Genomic DNA, 16,699 nt, shown 5'->3' on the forward strand with positions numbered 1-16,699 from the left:
AGGTTAATGTGTGGTACAATATGGCCTAGCTGCTTCTGAGCCTTAAACTTCAATATACCTTCCCTGAGCAGCATTATGCAGTCTGTTCTATAGTCTTCTGACAGACTACTGTGGAAGACAGGATCCTAAACTAGATGGAAATAGCTATGTAAGTTATTATGCCTTTGGTGCAACTGACCCTGAGTCTGTTAGCTTTGCAAAGGGTCAGGGAACTTTTATTGGCAAACAAACTATGGATTTCTGCTGACGGGCAATGTATATAGACAGAGAGGAAAGAAGGAGCAGCAGCATTTTGTGTTCCAGCCTATCTCAGAGACGAAAGAAACAAAGCCAGCAAAAGAGGTGTGTTATGCCCTACATTTATTTCTGAAAATTTCATGGACCTTGCTCCCCACCGTCTCCAAATTCTCTGACCATAATGTACTGTTTCCATACAGGGCTATTAAAAAGACAACAGCAACGAGAATATGCTAAGGTTTTCAGTGCTCCTGCTCTTCGCTATCTCAGCAGTGGCAATCAGTGGAAAGAGGCAATGTCTGGAAGGAGCAGCTCACAAGCACAGACCCAGCCAGGAGAATTACTTGCACGAATGCACCCTATATTCGAAATGTAAGTCCTCTTAAACCTGTGAAATATTTGCAAAACTATTTAAGTTAGCTTTTACATTAACTAACCAGCTCTGATGCCACCCATATTAATTTGCTGCCCTGAAGAATTTATTAAAGTTGAGTTTTTATATTGATACATCAATATATAACCAATATATCCAATGGCACAAGAAAAGTCAGCTGCATCAATTGGATCCTTAGTGAATGTGTGTGTTTTGGCCCACATGTGAAATCTTATTATCACTTGCTCCAGGAATGATGTTAGGTTGTTGTAATTAACAATGTGTGATATCCTGTTTATGCCTGAGCTTTATGCATCAGGGTTTTGCTTCTAAATGGGGCATGCACTGGGTGGACTGGGGTAAGAACTGTCTTTAGACATATTGCTTGTGAATTTGTCAGCATCAACAATTTCAGCTTATGCTCATGATTTCCAAAGGTTCCCCCCCAGGTCTTTTTTTTTAATATAGAGATGATAAGTGCACTGAAGGAATGAAGTTCACGTTCTATGTATGAAAAGAAGTCTATATTACTGTATAATTTTAAATCTATATAATATTAAATTATCATTTCCAATATCAAATTTGAGTTTGAAGTATTTAATTAAGATATTTCCTTTGTAAATTTTAACTTCCCAGTATTCTTTTGGTTTTAAAACATGTTTTAATAGCATGTTTTTCATTTTATAAAATCACATGAAAAATAATGAGAGAACCAATGTGGGGACTCAACAAAATTCTATGTCTTCAAAGTTGTGGTTATGTTACAAAGTAAACCTTCAGAATGAGATATATTTGTTTTTAATTCCCCATAGCCTCTTGTTGCTCTGAAGACATTACAAAGGAACTAGCTGATTCACCAGTGATTAAAGTAAATACCACCTATTGGAACCGATGTGGAAATAACAGTAAATTGTAAGTGACTTATCCTTGTTCTTTTTCTCCAAGTGCATTCCATTTTTTTCCTTTATTAATGGGTTCTTGTTTGCCAACAATCACCAGCATAACTTTGTGAAAAGCTCGGTATAAGGCTGCTGCCTTTTTTTCCCTTTTTGGTATGGCTTGTTGTGTACCTTTAACAGTAGCATTGCATGCAAAAATTCATTGGGTTCAGTTATGCGTTTCATGAAAGTGCAGTTGTTGAACTGTTGAACACAGGAGCCATTGCAGAAAAAAAGTTGGAAACCCTACTTCAATATGCCAGAAGCATCCCCTCTTTTTTGACTCAACATTTACATTTCATTAACTTTAATATATTGTATTATCAATGCACAGCAGGTATACACAGGGGAAGAGTTTATTGTATGCATCTTAAAACGTAAAACAATACATAAAAGTAGAGGCTCACTGAAGAATAAAAAACATTTTTGCATCAAACCTGTTTATCAAACTCAGAGTGGCATTTAACTAAATTTTAATCAGAACAGATCTATTAAAACTAATAAGTATGACTAAGTTAGGTCATTAATTAAGTGAACCTATTTTGAGTTAAACTTATTATTTGAGTAAAACCTATTCTTCAAATATGGGGCCTTGTAAAAATGTACTATCCATGCCCCAGAGAGAAATATTTAGAGGCTTGGGGATACCTGAAGTTTGCAAAAGTTCAATAGCTCTTAGGAATGTTGACCAACTATTGTTTGGGGTGGAGGTTGGAAAGCTGAGGGGGGAAGGTGAAATGGAATAGAGTATCCTGGGAAAGGAAAAAGCTGGCTGGCTGAAACCCTAAGTAGGAACACTGAACACTGCAAGACTGTTGCAAATAACACTTGCCGATAAGGCACAATGGCAGAATCTCCATAGAAGTGGGACAGATGTCTGTGGATAGTATGTGTTCCATAACCAAATAAGTTCTATTACAGAGTGTCTAACCATTTAAGTGGAGGAAGTCAAAGGTGTTAGGATAGAGTAATGGCACATTATTATCCTGTGTATTGCAAACCATAAATACATGCAGGTCTTGAAATATGTGCGTACGAGGGGCTGAACGGCAGAACTCTATTTTTATTGTAAACCGCTTTGAGATTTTTTTCTTTAAACTATAAAGCGGGATAGAAATGAAATGAATAATAAAAATAATGAATAATTTTGCGTTGGTACCCTAGCCTAAAGTGTTGCATTCCAATAAAGTTCTTTGGAAAAATGCAGGCTGATCTCTTAAGAGCATAGAGGCAGCCACATATGCAGTGCTAGTTGTTTTCATGTAATAACAATGGTTATTTCTAATGCAACAACAGATGTCAGAGCTATATGAAGAAGATAGAATGCTTTTACAGGTGTTCACCATATACTGCACATTGGGCACATCCCCACTACCCAGCTGCCATTGTGTCTGTTCCCATGTGCCAAAACTTCTGTGACGACTGGTAAGTTGGGGGTTATGCTTCTCATTTTAATAAAACAGCATCTTTCAGCCATCAAATGCCCGGGTAAACAGGGAAGTTATAAAATTCCTCTTGACAATTAACAATTAGGGTGGCAGACACACCTCAGGCACTCTTGATTCTTGGGTCCCAAGATATTTAGGGCTTTCTGAATTATGGTGCTGGAAGAGACTCTTGAGAGTCCCATGGACTGCAAGAAGATCAAACCTATCCATTCTGAAGGAAATCAGCCCTGAGTGCTCACTGGAAGGACAGATCCTGAAGCTGAGGCTCCAATACTTTGGCCACCTCATGAGAAGAGAAGACTCCCTGGAAAAGACCCTGATGCTGGGAAAGATTGAGGGCACTAGGAGAAGGGGACGACAGAGGACGAGATGGTTGGACAGTGTTCTCGAAGCTATGAACATGAGTTTGACCAAACTGTGGGAGGCAGTGGAAGACAGGAGTGCCTGGTGTGCTATGGTCCATGGGGTCACGAAGAGTCAGACACGACTAAACGATGGGGCATGTTCAAGACCAGGCATCCCCAAACTTCGGCCCTCCAGATGTTTTGGACTACAATTCCCATCTTCCCCAACCACTGGTCCTGTTAGCTAGGGATCATGGGAGTTGTAGGCCAAAACATCTGGAGGGCCGAAGTTTGGGGATGCCTGTTCAAGACCTTAGATGCAGCTTTCTGGATTGATGTCTGCTCTCTGGGGGTGGTGTTCATGTGTATTAGTAATATGGCAGACTTGTTCCCAAATGATAAGATATTAGTAATTCCTCTCACTATGGACAATATATTGCACCTATCTCTGACCATCATCTTCAGTGAGGAACACTTTGAAAAGAGAGTGAGGAATAGTGAGCACAACTTCTAACACTGCTCTGGTACCCCAGATACCACTTATCCACAACACTTTAACCTCTAGGTTGATAACTGGGGGACCAGGTAGCATTCTTCAAAAAGCTGGATTTGACCTAGGGTGCTCAATTGTGTTATTGATCCACAAATGAGTCTGCTTCAAGCAATATGATGGGAAAGCTTTGAACAATGTTTCTACTTCTCCTGTATACCCAAGGCGGAAGCTGCAGAACTCTTTTGTTATATAGACAGTAGAATCTGTTTAACATACTGCATGGCTGCTAAGGATATCATCGCCATTCCCCACATCCTACAGAGATCCTTATTTCAAAATCCTCTGTACCTTTGTTGTAAAGGGCAATTTTCACTGTGTTCAGAAGAAACAAGAACTTGACTTTAAAGGACATGAGGAATCTTACCTCAAGCTTTCCTCTTTCTTTCTAATGGCTTGGAATTTCCTGCACCAAAAGCTCATTTTTCAGTATATATGTGGACTTTGGAGAGCCTTTAGGGGTAGCTTCCCTTTCCAACCCACCTGCCAAAGAGTCCTTGGACAATTACAGAGGAAATGGTGAACTTGACACATTTAATAATTCTCAGCACTGACATAAGGATTTGTTTTAAATGAAAACAGATCTCTCTGGTGAATCATACTTTGGGAAAGTACATTGCTTTTTTGCTATTATTTCATTTCTTTGACACTGTACACCATATGGTTTTTCTCCATATATCCTTTTCTCCAGCCCTCAGTATACTTTAAGCTGGGTCATCATAAAGCACTTTAAAAAAAAAAGGCAAACTAAGTAATTGATAAAGTCTCTAATTTTCTACACTCTTATTTGGAAGTAAATCCAACTGAAATAAATGGGACTAACTTCTGAGTGTGAATGCATTCTAGCGGGCTGCAATCTAGTGACTATTTTATCATTCGTTGGCAGCATGGAAGTAAGTTTGTCAGATCCAGTACAAGGTGGGCCTCCAGAGTTTTCAATACTAGTTTGACCAGGCAGAGATTAAGCAGAGCTTTTCCTGTCATAGTGCTAGAATGAAAGGAGAAGCTGTGCTTGTGACATATCCCCCTCCTGTACAATAATTAAAGTAGTTCCCTGTTGGATCTGACAACCACAGCTGCAAAATAACCATCCTGGAAAGCCAATGCTCTTGAGAGCTCTTGAGAAGGGGAAGGAGCTGCAGAAGGAAGAGACAGCTATGTGCATATCCTGCCCTGCCCAAGCCTTGAAAGAAGCACTGGGGGGGGGGGAGAAAGTGTGCTGCTAATACACTATCCTGTCACTCTGAGCTGGAAATGAAAGACAAGTCATTATATTGCCTATGGTGAGGGCTGTGGAAGGGAGCAGGCGATTAGTCTCTGATCCTGTTCCCACTTGAGAAAAGGATCAGGGACATTCTGCCTTCTCCTTTCCTTTAACTTTCTCTCCCTTTGTCTGCAACTGTTGAAATGTCATTAAAAAAACTGACCTAGAATATTAATCAGAACAGGTTGTATCATCCCTACTTGTGTTGACAGTATATGGCCTTGAAAAAGCGGAACTTTAGGCAATACAAAATTCAGCAATGACACACATGTCGCAAGCAGTATTGCCAGGCTGCAACATGGAGAAGCAATAGAGACTGCTCTTGTCCTTTCCTTTGTTAGTCCTTTTACCTACTCTGCCCACCGCCAACTCCCGTGAGCAGACCATGCAGCAAGTAGTGGAGACACAGACAGAGAGGCCAAAGAAGAAATAAGTGTGGCAACTTATTTTTCTGCTTTCTCGGTGGCTTTAGAGAAAAGGTGGGGAAACTGGAGTCCAACCACATCTGCCCTTGCTGGCTAGGCTGATGGGAGCTGGAGTTCAACAACTTCTGGAGGACCACAGCTTTCCCATCTCCGCTTTAAAGCTGCAGTGTAAATTTCAACTTCGTCACACAAGTAATAATAGTAGTAGTAGTAGTAATAATAATAATAATAATAATTTATTATTTATACCCCGCCCATGTGGCTGAGTCTCCCCAGCCACTCTGGGCGGCTCCCAATCGAATATTAAAACAATACAGCATTAAATATTAAAAGCTTCCCTAAACACATCTAAATAGGAAACCTGCTTTGAGAAGATGAAAGTTCACCCTGGCATTAGTACATTATCGCAGCCACTGCTTATAGGCAGATTTTTACACCTGTAAGAAATGAAAACATTACATTTAGGAGCTAATCTTAATTTCAAAATCTTACTACATCTGCTAAAAATTGCCCAGAAGAGTCAACTGAGATGCTCATAGGAGCCTGTAGCTCTTGGAGTTGCTATTATATTTATATGTTTTCATGACCAGACAGGAATAATAAACTGAAGAGATGCCTTTATAGCATTTTAAACAAGATTCTTCTGGCAAACCATGATAAGGTAGTTTTTATGTTGTCGTCCCCTTTTAATTTGTAATTAACCTCTTTAAACAATTTTAAAACTATCACCTTACTAACAGGGACTAATCTTTCCACTAACCATATTTAAAATAAGGCATTCTTATTTATAATATTAATGTGATTATACAAAATGGACTCTTTGATCCCAGTCAGAAGTTAGGGGGGTTGCTTGAGTTTTGCCAAGGCAAACTTCTACAAGATACAGACTAAAAAGGCTGGCAAAAGATGAAGGGAGGAGGGGAGCCAATGTTGCTAGTGTTATTATGACACAAACATATTTTTTCATTAATTTCCATGGCAGCATAACCATCATACAGTGTCAGCTTTTGAAAAAACCATGCTATAAAAGACACAGAATTTTAAAAGTGTGTTCATATCATGCCTTCGTTTTTAAGCACAGGTTGCGTTCGTATAAATGGTGTGACTAAAGCCAAATACGAATACCGTATATTGACCTGGTATTTGTAAACTAATAATATGCTGAGTACATAAGAAAGAAATGTGCTTAATTCTGTTAAAATTTAGATACATTCTCTTGCCAAACAAGAGATCATGCTTCAAAGTCCAGTTTGTGCAAACATGTTATTCTTTAAGCATTTTCTAGCTGAAAACAAGGTCAAAGGAACTGGTTCACCTGTTACTGAGGGCCCTGCAGACAGAAATTTTAGTTTGTATTCAAGGTGATTTGTGCTCTTGTGGGTATCAGGATGGTCATATGCGATCTTGCATTCAGGGCAGTTCGCACCATCAAAACACTCTGGATCACACAGCATCTGTTACAAGCTTTGCGTGGCCCATAGCTTCCCTACCGCCCAAATGTTACTTTTCAGATCACAAATGTTCTAGGTGTTTTTTAATCCAACATTTATAGTACCGCAGTGCTCGGCTACTCTGGCAATGCAGAGACTTAAATTTGCTTCTTGGTGATGTCACTAATTCCACATACTTCCTATTGATGCTGTTTTAGAGGAAACAACTGAACTTTTAGCACATCACATAGAATCATAGAATCTTAGAGTTGAAAGGGACCCAAGGGTCATCTAGTCCAACTTCCTTCAATGCAGGTATCTCAGCTAAAGCATCCATGACGGATGGCCATCCAACCTCTGCTTTAAAACATCCATGAAAAGAGAGTCCACCATCATCTTTATACTCTTCTTTTTTTTAAGGGGATAAGGTTGCACTAAATCAGGATGCCACAATGCTGTGAGGAATGCAGGCTCATTCACTTCTACTGTTAGATCAGCTGGCATTTACTGAGCTGGCTAGCGGGCGGAAAAGCGAGGAATTGTGTGTGAGAGGTGTATAGGACCCTGTTACCGACCTTAACAGATTGGAGAACTGGGCCCAAACTAACAAAATGAATTTCAGTAGGAACAAATACAGTGTTCTATATTTTATTTAAAAATTTCACGTTTACAAATTTTCCACATTCACGTTCACCATACAAATACAATACACAAGGTTTTGCACTTAGGCAGGTAGAACCAGGTGCACAGATATAAGAAGGGGGACACGTGGCTTGCCAGTAGTACATGTGAAAAGGATCTAGGGGTCTTCGTAAACCACAAGCTTAGCATGAGTCAACAGTGTGATGCAGCAGCTTTGGGTTAATGGAATGGAAACAAACACTATCAGCCCAGCGTACACACCTTCCTCTGTGTTGATTTATGAGAGATGGCACAAATGCTCATAAATCAGTCATCTATGCTTTCTTTACCTTGCAGGTATGAAGCTTGTAAAAATGACTTCACTTGTGTTAGCAATTGGCTGACAGACTGGGCAATTGATGAAAAAGGAGAAAACCACTGTAAGAATGCGTGCATCCCCTACCACGAGGTAGTGTATCATAATGAACCACAAACAGTGCACCTATGTGAAGGAGCCAGAAGGCTACATATAGTTCTGCATTCAACACCAGGGATCTAATCTAGTAGATGTTCCTTTAACAAGAAAAAACTCACCTACTCAAACCCCACCAGCATTTCAATGTCCTTTAGTAGAACTTGTGCACAGTAGTAGAGCAGTAATGATTAACAATAATCTGCAACAAGTCACTTAATTGAATTTCTGAATTGTGACGTCCATAAGACAAATTCTAAACCATGTGTTAGAATGAAGCAATGTGTTGTTATTTGTTAGAAATAGATATATCTAAAAATATGTTTTCCAAGCTTCCAATAGCTGACCTACTTTTTCTGAATTAAAAGAGAATTGTTTTAGAGTTAAAGGAGGAGCTTAAAACCTGTGTTTGTGCACTGCTCTGAACTTTCATTCAGAAGTCATGTCCAGAGTAATCATACAAAGACACAAAAATTCAACCTTATCTTAAGGCAAATAATTCTGCTTCATCTGCATTGGAAGGAATTGACAGTGCAAGAGGACTTGCTCCTGGAAAAGTGGATCTGACATAGCAGACTGAATTTATCTCAAGCACCTCTGATGCAGAGACATAAGTTAATTACCTAGCCCTAGTGGAGGCTGGTTGAAAGGAAATAAAGGAAGAGCAGTTAGTGAGTACATAGAGGGCTTTTGTGAACCTGCTTATAACAGTCCTCAGTTTGAGAATCGCTGATGGTAGATTAAAAGGATGCAGGTTTTGTATTTATTCCTAACTTTTACATTGCACCTTTCCACCAAGAAACTCAAGGCAATATGCATGGTTCCTCTCCATTTTTAACCACACAATGACTCTATGAGGTGCATTAGGCTGAGAAGTAGTGACTGGCCCTAGGTCATCCAATGAGCTTTAAAGCTGAGTGGGAATTTCAATTTGAGTCTTCCCAGTCATAGTCTGCCACTCTTAACTACCACACTGGCTTTCTGACCACTTTCTCAAAGCAGTATAAATTTTGCCATTTAATAACAGCCCATAATACATGCCAATTTAGCAGCTTACGGTCTATTCATCAAACCACTACCATGTGCTGCCCAATCACATCCCAAAGTATGTTACTGCCTCTACATTTGGCAAGACGGAAAGGGGCCGTGTATCTCAGCTGGAGATGACTTGGGTGACATCCACCATACACTTAAAGTACATGGCTTCCCCAAAGAATCTTGGGAATTGTAGTTTAAGGGTGGTGAGAATCAAAATTACGATATGTGAGGGGTAAACTACAGTTCCCACGATTCTTTATTTAAAGTGTGCTTTAAATGTATGGTGTGGATGCGACCATGCTTCGCATGCAAAAATATCCATATTCAGTTCCTGGTTAAAAGGATCAGGCCAACTAGTGATAGGAAAAACCTCTGAGAGCCTAAAGAGCAATTGCCAGTCATAGCAGGTTAAAAATTGGCTAAATGGAAACACTGTATAAGCCAGCTTCCTATGTTCTTGTGGAAGCAAAGAAAATTGAGATTTCTGTTTGAGTTGGCTCACAGCTGAAAATAAAAGTGATTAAGATCCAAAAGGAATAGAGCTGGACAGCGCACTGAGGGAAGAGGGGTTGTCTCTTTATTTCCACTGCTTTTAGCTCATACAGTAAAGCAATCAGCCACCTCCCCCTACCCCCACCCCTGATTTGTACAAATGGCAGAAAGAAACAGTGGAGGGTGAGTGCTATGTGCCCTAAATGGGCTGTTGCTAATCCTGGACAAAGCTTTTCCAAGCATGCCGTAGTAGAAAGATCTAGAGCAGGAGGAACATGTGGCCCAATTTTGCAACGCTCATGTGTCATCAAGAGCCATTTTATTTTGTGTCTATTGCACTGGATGTCGTAAATTTAAGCCAGTTTTGTTTCTCTGACCCCCTAGATGTATGGCAATGGGACTGACATGTGTGAGAGCATGTGGGGAGATTCACTGAAGGTAAGTGACTCCCCCTGTCTGTGCCTGCAAATGGATGAGATGGATAGCAAGGTCATCGAGCTCTTGGAGGAGAGGGCCTCCAGTAATAGTAGCAGCAGCAGCAGAAGTCATGAAGAGCAGTTTTGTCGCCTCAAGCTGGACAAAATAAAGAAGCTGAAGGAGCCGAAAGACGAAGGTGTGGAGACATTCTAAGTGCCAGGGTTTCTTTATGTTTTAAAGTGACGCATGTTGCACCTTTCCACTATTAAAACAATACTCAGGGTGGCCATCAGCCACACACACAAAAATACAATAAAGTGACTGAACAATTAAAATTACTTTAAAAAATTAAAAGCCTGAAAAGTAAACAGTGTGGCAGATAATGAAAGCATCAGCCACCATTAAAAATGCCATGACTAACCGAAATGGCCTTCACTTGGTGGCAGAAGCTAAAAGGAGAGGGAGGCAGACAAACCTCCACAGGAGAGAGTTCCATCACAGGGGGCTGGCACATAAAAGAACCTGTTGTAAATCATCGGTCAATGTCAGGATCCACAAAGGGGCCTTTTCACCAGATCTCAGAGTGCGGGCAGAATGGCATGGGAGGGCGGCAGTCCATAGGCATCCTGGGCCTGAGTCAATTAGGGCTTCATTTGTGATAACACTTTGAATTGTCTAGATGTTGCTGGACTACAACTCCCTTAATTACTGACTATTGCCCAGCTGCCTGGGGTGATAAAAGTTGTAGTCCAACAACATTTGGAGGGCACCATGTTGACTGCTGTAGATAGTTGCTGAAGCCACTGCTGTAGCTAGTTGGATGCTGACTCTAGTGCACGGGTGTCAAACTCAAGGCCCGGGGGCCAAATCCGGCCCGCCAGACCTCGTCATGTGGCCCGCCGAGCGCCCCAGCCAGCGGGACCTAGCTGCTGAAGCGCCGCGCCGACAATGCGGTGACAAACAGCTGGGGCCTGGGGGGGGTAGAAAGGCGGCCGGAGCAGCGCTGCGTGGAGCGCCCCAAGCCACAGCAGGAGAAGGAGGCGGCAGCTTGCCGGGTCAGCGCCCAGCAGCACCGCACGAAGAGTCCCGAGCCTCTGCGACGCAGCAGTGCTCTGTAGCACTTTGAATCCTCCTCCTCCTGCCACGGCTCGGCGCCTGGAAACGGCTGCTGCTGCTGCTGAAGCACAGACAAAGCACCCAGCAGCGCCGCGTGGAGGAGGAGGAGGATTCAAAGTGCTACAGAGCACTGCTGCGTCCCAGAGGCTCGGCACTCTCCGTACGGTGCTGCCGGGCACCGACCCGACAAGCCGCCTCCTCCTCCTCTTGCCTCACCTCCTCCTCCTCCTGCCGTGGCTCAGCCTCATGAACGTGAGCTCAGCAGCGGCTCAGCCTCATGAACGTGCAACTCTGAGGCTTTACGCACGTCTGCTAAAACGGACACCCGCTGCCTCACGCTGCACGGGAAATGCTTTTTGCCCCTGGGTCCCTTCGCGCTCTTTTCTGGCGCTGAATCAAGGCGGTGACCCCCCTTCCCTTTCTTTCTTCCTCTCTCTCGTTCTTATTCTTTCTTTCCATCTCCTTCCTTCCTTCTTTATCTCTGTCTTCTCTCCGTGTTTTTTTTTCTTTCCTTCTTTATTCCCTTCCTTCTTTCCTACTCTTCTTTCTCTCCCCTCTTTCCTTCCTCTCTCCGTCCTGCTCCCTCTTTTCTTTCTTTCTTTCTTTCTTTCTTTCTTTCTTCCTTCCTTCCTTCCTTCCTTCCCATCTTTCTTCCTCTCCCGCATTCTTATTCTTTCTTTCCCTCTCTACTTCCTTCCTTCTTTCTCCCTTTCCATCTTTTCTCCCTCTTTCTTTTTCTTTCCTTCTTTATTCCCTTCCTTATTTCCTACTCTTCTTTCTCTCCCCTCTTTCCTTCCTTCCTCTCTCCCTCCCACTCCCTCTTTTCTTCCTTCCTTCCTCCCCTCCCTCTCCCTCCCCCTCTCCCTAGAAACATAGGATGCTGCTTTATACTTCTGGCCCTTAAACCCTGGAACCAGGAGAGCAGCTCCAGTGAGTCAACCTCAGCCAGTCCCTTTGGTGAAGGGTGGTGGCTCACTGGCAGAACATTTGTCCTGCATGCAGAAGGACCCCAGCATCTCCAGGTACCAGTAGCTCTGCAAAGCTCCTGCATGAAACCCTAGCGAGCCTCCACCACCCAGTGCAGTTACCGAAAATCATTTTTCAATAAATTGTACAATAATTGTACATTTGAATATCTACTTGCCATTATTCTGACTATGTTTCTGCTTTCAGAGCTAGTTATTACTTACATTATTACAAAAAAACAGTAATAATTGAATGCAGTGACAATAATTTATGATAATAAAGAGTGGACACATAGTCCTACAGATACAACCGGCCCTTTGAGGGTGACCAAACTGCTGATGCGGCCCCCGATGAATTTGAGTTTGACACCCCTGCTCTAGTGTGATTATTTCAGTTCGTCCTGCTCTCTCCATTTGGGAGAGTAGGCCACTTAATCAGTGTTCTTCAGCCTAGGGTCCACATACTTCCAACTCCCATCATCCCAGACCATTGGTTAAGCTGGCTGGGGATATGGAAGCTGAAGTCCAACAACATCGGGATACAAGGTTACATCATGCTGAAAGGCAACATAAATCAGCTGCTGGCTTAATCCCTTCACTCATTTACTTACACAGTGCATAATAGAATTACAAAGCCAGTTAATGAATACACAAGTGAGCAAAGGAAGCAGCGCACCTGCAAATCCTAATGAATTGCAGAATTGTATTATTAGGTTCTTTCAGAACCCACTTCCAGCTCTGTTTAGCTGTCTCCGTACTGAGCAGGTTTCCATGGCAACCAGACCTAACTGCACTCTTCACTAATCTGGTCTCAGCCTCCTAGCAGCCCTACAAAAGGAAGTGGGATAAAGCTCCAGGCTGGAGATATCGGCAGTTTTAACAATTCCTGCCTGTTACCGTTGGCATATGTCACTTGATTTGAACTCTCGAGTTCTGCTTGCCTTCATTGATTAGATACTTGGCAACAACTGAAGTCAAACCCACACCATACATTTATCCCAAAGACCCCTGGGAACTGCAGTCTGTTGGGTGTTGATGGTTGTTAGACCCCGCCCCAAAGAGCTACAATTCCCAGCACTATTAACAGATTGCAAAATATGACCTCTGACTAACAGAGTTTAAAAAATATGTTGTCATTTTTCACAATAGAAGGGTTACAGACATAAGCAGTGAAAATAATTGTAAAAATAATAAGTATAAGGATACAGAAGGAAGGGAGGGAGGGAGAAAACCAGGAAAAACTGAGTGTGGAATTCAACATTACCATAATGGCTGCTATTGGAGGTCTGCAAGGGGTGGAATGGATGAAGTAATGATCACCCTCTAGTTTCTTAAATAAAAACAAGAAAAAAGTAGAAGAGCAATCGAAGGCTTAACTAAGCATCAAATAAGTCAAAAACCTTAGGTAACAGTACCTCCTCTGTCTCCTCTGGACCAGGCTAAACATACTCAATTCCCTCAACCATTTCTCATAAGGGCGCCTTACATGTTACAGGCAATACTTGGAACTACAACTCTGTGGAACCTGGTCTAGTAGCTTCAGGTGATGGCCATAATGAAATAACTGGCCCTTAGCTATTGGAAGAAATATTTTTGTTATGAGGGAAACATTGACAAAACTTCTGTCAAATCTTGCTGGCTATTTTGTGACACTAAAGCCGGTCCTAGTGAAGGCATTGCTCAATTGTGGATTTTGATTGTTTCCCCAACGAATCAGTACAGTTTCCTCTCCTTTTTGTGTGTGCTGACTAAACAGTTACTATAGTTACAACAAGCGTTGAATCCTGAGAAGAGAAATAAATGTGTGTACATATTTTTTCTCATTCACTCCTCTGCAGCTCTTGCAGTGGGGGACCACACCCTTTAACTCCTGAGCCCTGCTGTGTCCCTGGTTTACCCCAACTCTGGAATGGACACATTGAATCCTTGGCAAATTAAGCTTTTGGGTCCCCTCTCACTCAGCACAGCTGTGATCAATTAATTACACATACTCTAGAGTTAATTTTCTTGTTAAGCCATTTTCCTTCTCAAGAAGGTGATTGTCCCCAAGGGGGAAATGAAATGTACTGTAACTAGCATAATGTAACACTGAGGTTTTACAAGCAGTGCTCAGGATGTTTACTCATAAAAACAAGCTGCCTCAGTGGATTGTATCCAGGCTTAAGAGTTTAAACAACACTGTTCTCAGCTATACATATCAAATGTAAAACTCCTATAACATAGGAGAAAGATTTTGTAGGGGCTCTGGCAAGCACAGCTTTTATGTCACAGTCCTACAGGAGCTGGAAAAGCTGCACATGGAACCTACTTTTCCTCTGTAGTTTTGTTGTACAACTATGCTCCCATGTGCAGTTTTAGTGTTGGGATTGATATATCCCATTTCACTGTTATTGTCCTGACAGTAATGCTCCACCCAGATGCTGCTGGACTCCAACTCTCATCGGCTCCAACCTGCATAGCTAAAGATCAGGAATGGTGAGAGTTGTAGTCCAACAACATCTGGAGGGCCACAGGTTCCCCAATCCTTCTGTAAAATATATAATTTTGGTAGATGCAGCTTATGTAACATTGCTGCAGAAATCAGAAACACTCGCTGTTCTTTCGGTCTTTAATAAATTTCATCAGGGATGGCTATTAACCAAGTCATAGGCCACTTGGTTCCCAAATCAGTTTATTTATCTCCTGGCAATCCCACCAAATAAAGGTATGGTAAAAAGCTTCTTGACCAAAACTAAAGTTGTTCTTAAAACATTCTAACAGAGAAAGTCTCCACGTTGTAATGCTACATTTCTCGTATGGGGTGCCCAAGCCATGAGCCTGCAGCTGCAAACCCCTCTTATTGCTTGATAACATGTGATGGAGTGAGTGTGTGTGGCAAAATACACTTGTGTGTGACAGTAGCGCCCAGCAACAAAGAAGCTGGTCACCCCTGCACTAATCACAGAAAACTTCAAAATGTAAAACATGGAGCTACGTTTTCTGTATAGTCTGCAACTTTTGGGAACTTTAATTTCAGAGAGGCAATCTGGAAACCTCAGTACATCAGCAAATCTTTTTACTGGTGACTCAAATTGTAAACTAATAATGTCACTGGAAAACCATTGTATGCTTTAAGAGAAATGTGTTTCCCCAAAGTTTCCTATGTCCCTTTGAGAAAATTAGTGAGAGAAATATTGAACATTCCAATAATTTTGCAGAAGAGGGAAAGCAAAGGATTTAAAGACAAGAATTGTTAAGCAAAAATTGTTATAAATGAATAGTAGAAGTGTTTCTGGTATCAGCATGTAAATCTGGTACAAAAAAATGCATTAGGTGCACCCTGTCATTCACCTGGTATGTTTTTGCACTGACCAATTTTATAAATCCTGTCTTATGAACCTCATGCTAGTGGAAACTAAACAGAAGAGTCCCCACCCCTTCTATTCTGCTATGACATTGTTCCCGGTATTCTGACCCATTATGCTACAAAGCTAAACAAATGGAACAGGTATTTTTTTTTAGTAGATTAGCTACAAAACCTTAATAATGGAAGCACATGTTATTACGGGCCACTTCCACAATTGTTAACCCTCCTCTTATATTAATCACTGTATTTAAAACATGTTGCAGTTGTGCCCCCTGCTGGAAGCATCCACCTCCTGTTGTATTACTTGGAGAAATGTTAAGGATTTCCTCCTACTGGGATGATTTGTGGTCTGCATTATCAAACCCCAGGCAAAGTAAATGTGGTGTTAGGTTATCAAACCCTGAGAGTCAAGTTTCAAACAGTTGCGATCAGACTCTATTGCAATTGATCCATTAGCATTTCTGTGGCCCTCCAGATGATTTTGGACCCCACCTAGCCCCAGCCAGCATGGCCAATGGTAAGATATTATGGGAGCTGTTGTTCAACAAAATCTGGAGAGCCACACGTTCCTGATTTATTAAAGTGGCACTGTCTGATAATATGTCCAAGTTAAGTGATATGAACATCTGTGGTGACATGTGAAATAATAAAAATTAATCTAAATAGTATTTCAGTATTTAAGAGTGCATTTCTGCATATGATAATGTCTGTATTTGCTAGTTAGGACAGAGACCAACTACGGTATAGAAACTGGTGCAACATTATTTCAAGTACAAAGTTGAAGCCATTATAACAGGGGTCCCCAAACTAAGGCCCGGGGGCCGGGTGCAGCCCCAGTCAAGGTGCATAGTACCAAACACTGGCTACGTTAGCCACAGGAATCAGGTGAGGTGAAAGCATGACAAATCCACATACGCCCCCAAAACCGCTGAACTTTCACACCATTAGCAACTGCAGATATATCATATATTTTTACTTACTAAATTTTCTGCAGCAAGTGGAAAGCCAAATGTAAAAAAAGAGAAAGAAGTAGTATGGGCTGGCATTTTGGTGGTGACATGTGGAACATGTGAAAAATATGTGAGCATGTGCACAAGCAGCACTAATTCCACAATGAAGGAAAATAAGGATTGCCACTTGCGGTGCAATATACAGTGGTACCTCGACTTACAAAGACGATCCGTTCCGCTGTATGCAGAAATTAACTTGGTGTGTGCAATGTT

The 16,699-nt window shown here is 41.7% G+C and overlaps 1 protein-coding gene across 1 annotated transcript; it reads left to right on the top strand.

Annotated features, from left to right (window-relative positions):
* Nucleotides 1–207: 207 nt before the first annotated feature.
* On the top strand, nt 208–16,139 carry LOC118088832 (riboflavin-binding protein-like). The gene is made up of 6 exons (XM_035122947.2): nt 208–342; nt 438–609; nt 1,423–1,522; nt 2,845–2,973; nt 7,988–8,099; nt 10,017–16,139. Exons 2-6 carry the CDS (start codon nt 468–470, stop codon nt 10,260–10,262), a joined length of 729 nt encoding a protein of 242 aa, XP_034978838.1. The 5' UTR covers nt 208–342; nt 438–467; the 3' UTR covers nt 10,263–16,139.
* The last annotated feature ends 560 nt before the right edge of the window (nt 16,140–16,699 follow it).

Source organism: Zootoca vivipara, chromosome 7, assembly GCF_963506605.1.
Source record: "Zootoca vivipara chromosome 7, rZooViv1.1, whole genome shotgun sequence".
Lineage (NCBI taxonomy): Eukaryota > Metazoa > Chordata > Lepidosauria > Squamata > Lacertidae > Zootoca > Zootoca vivipara.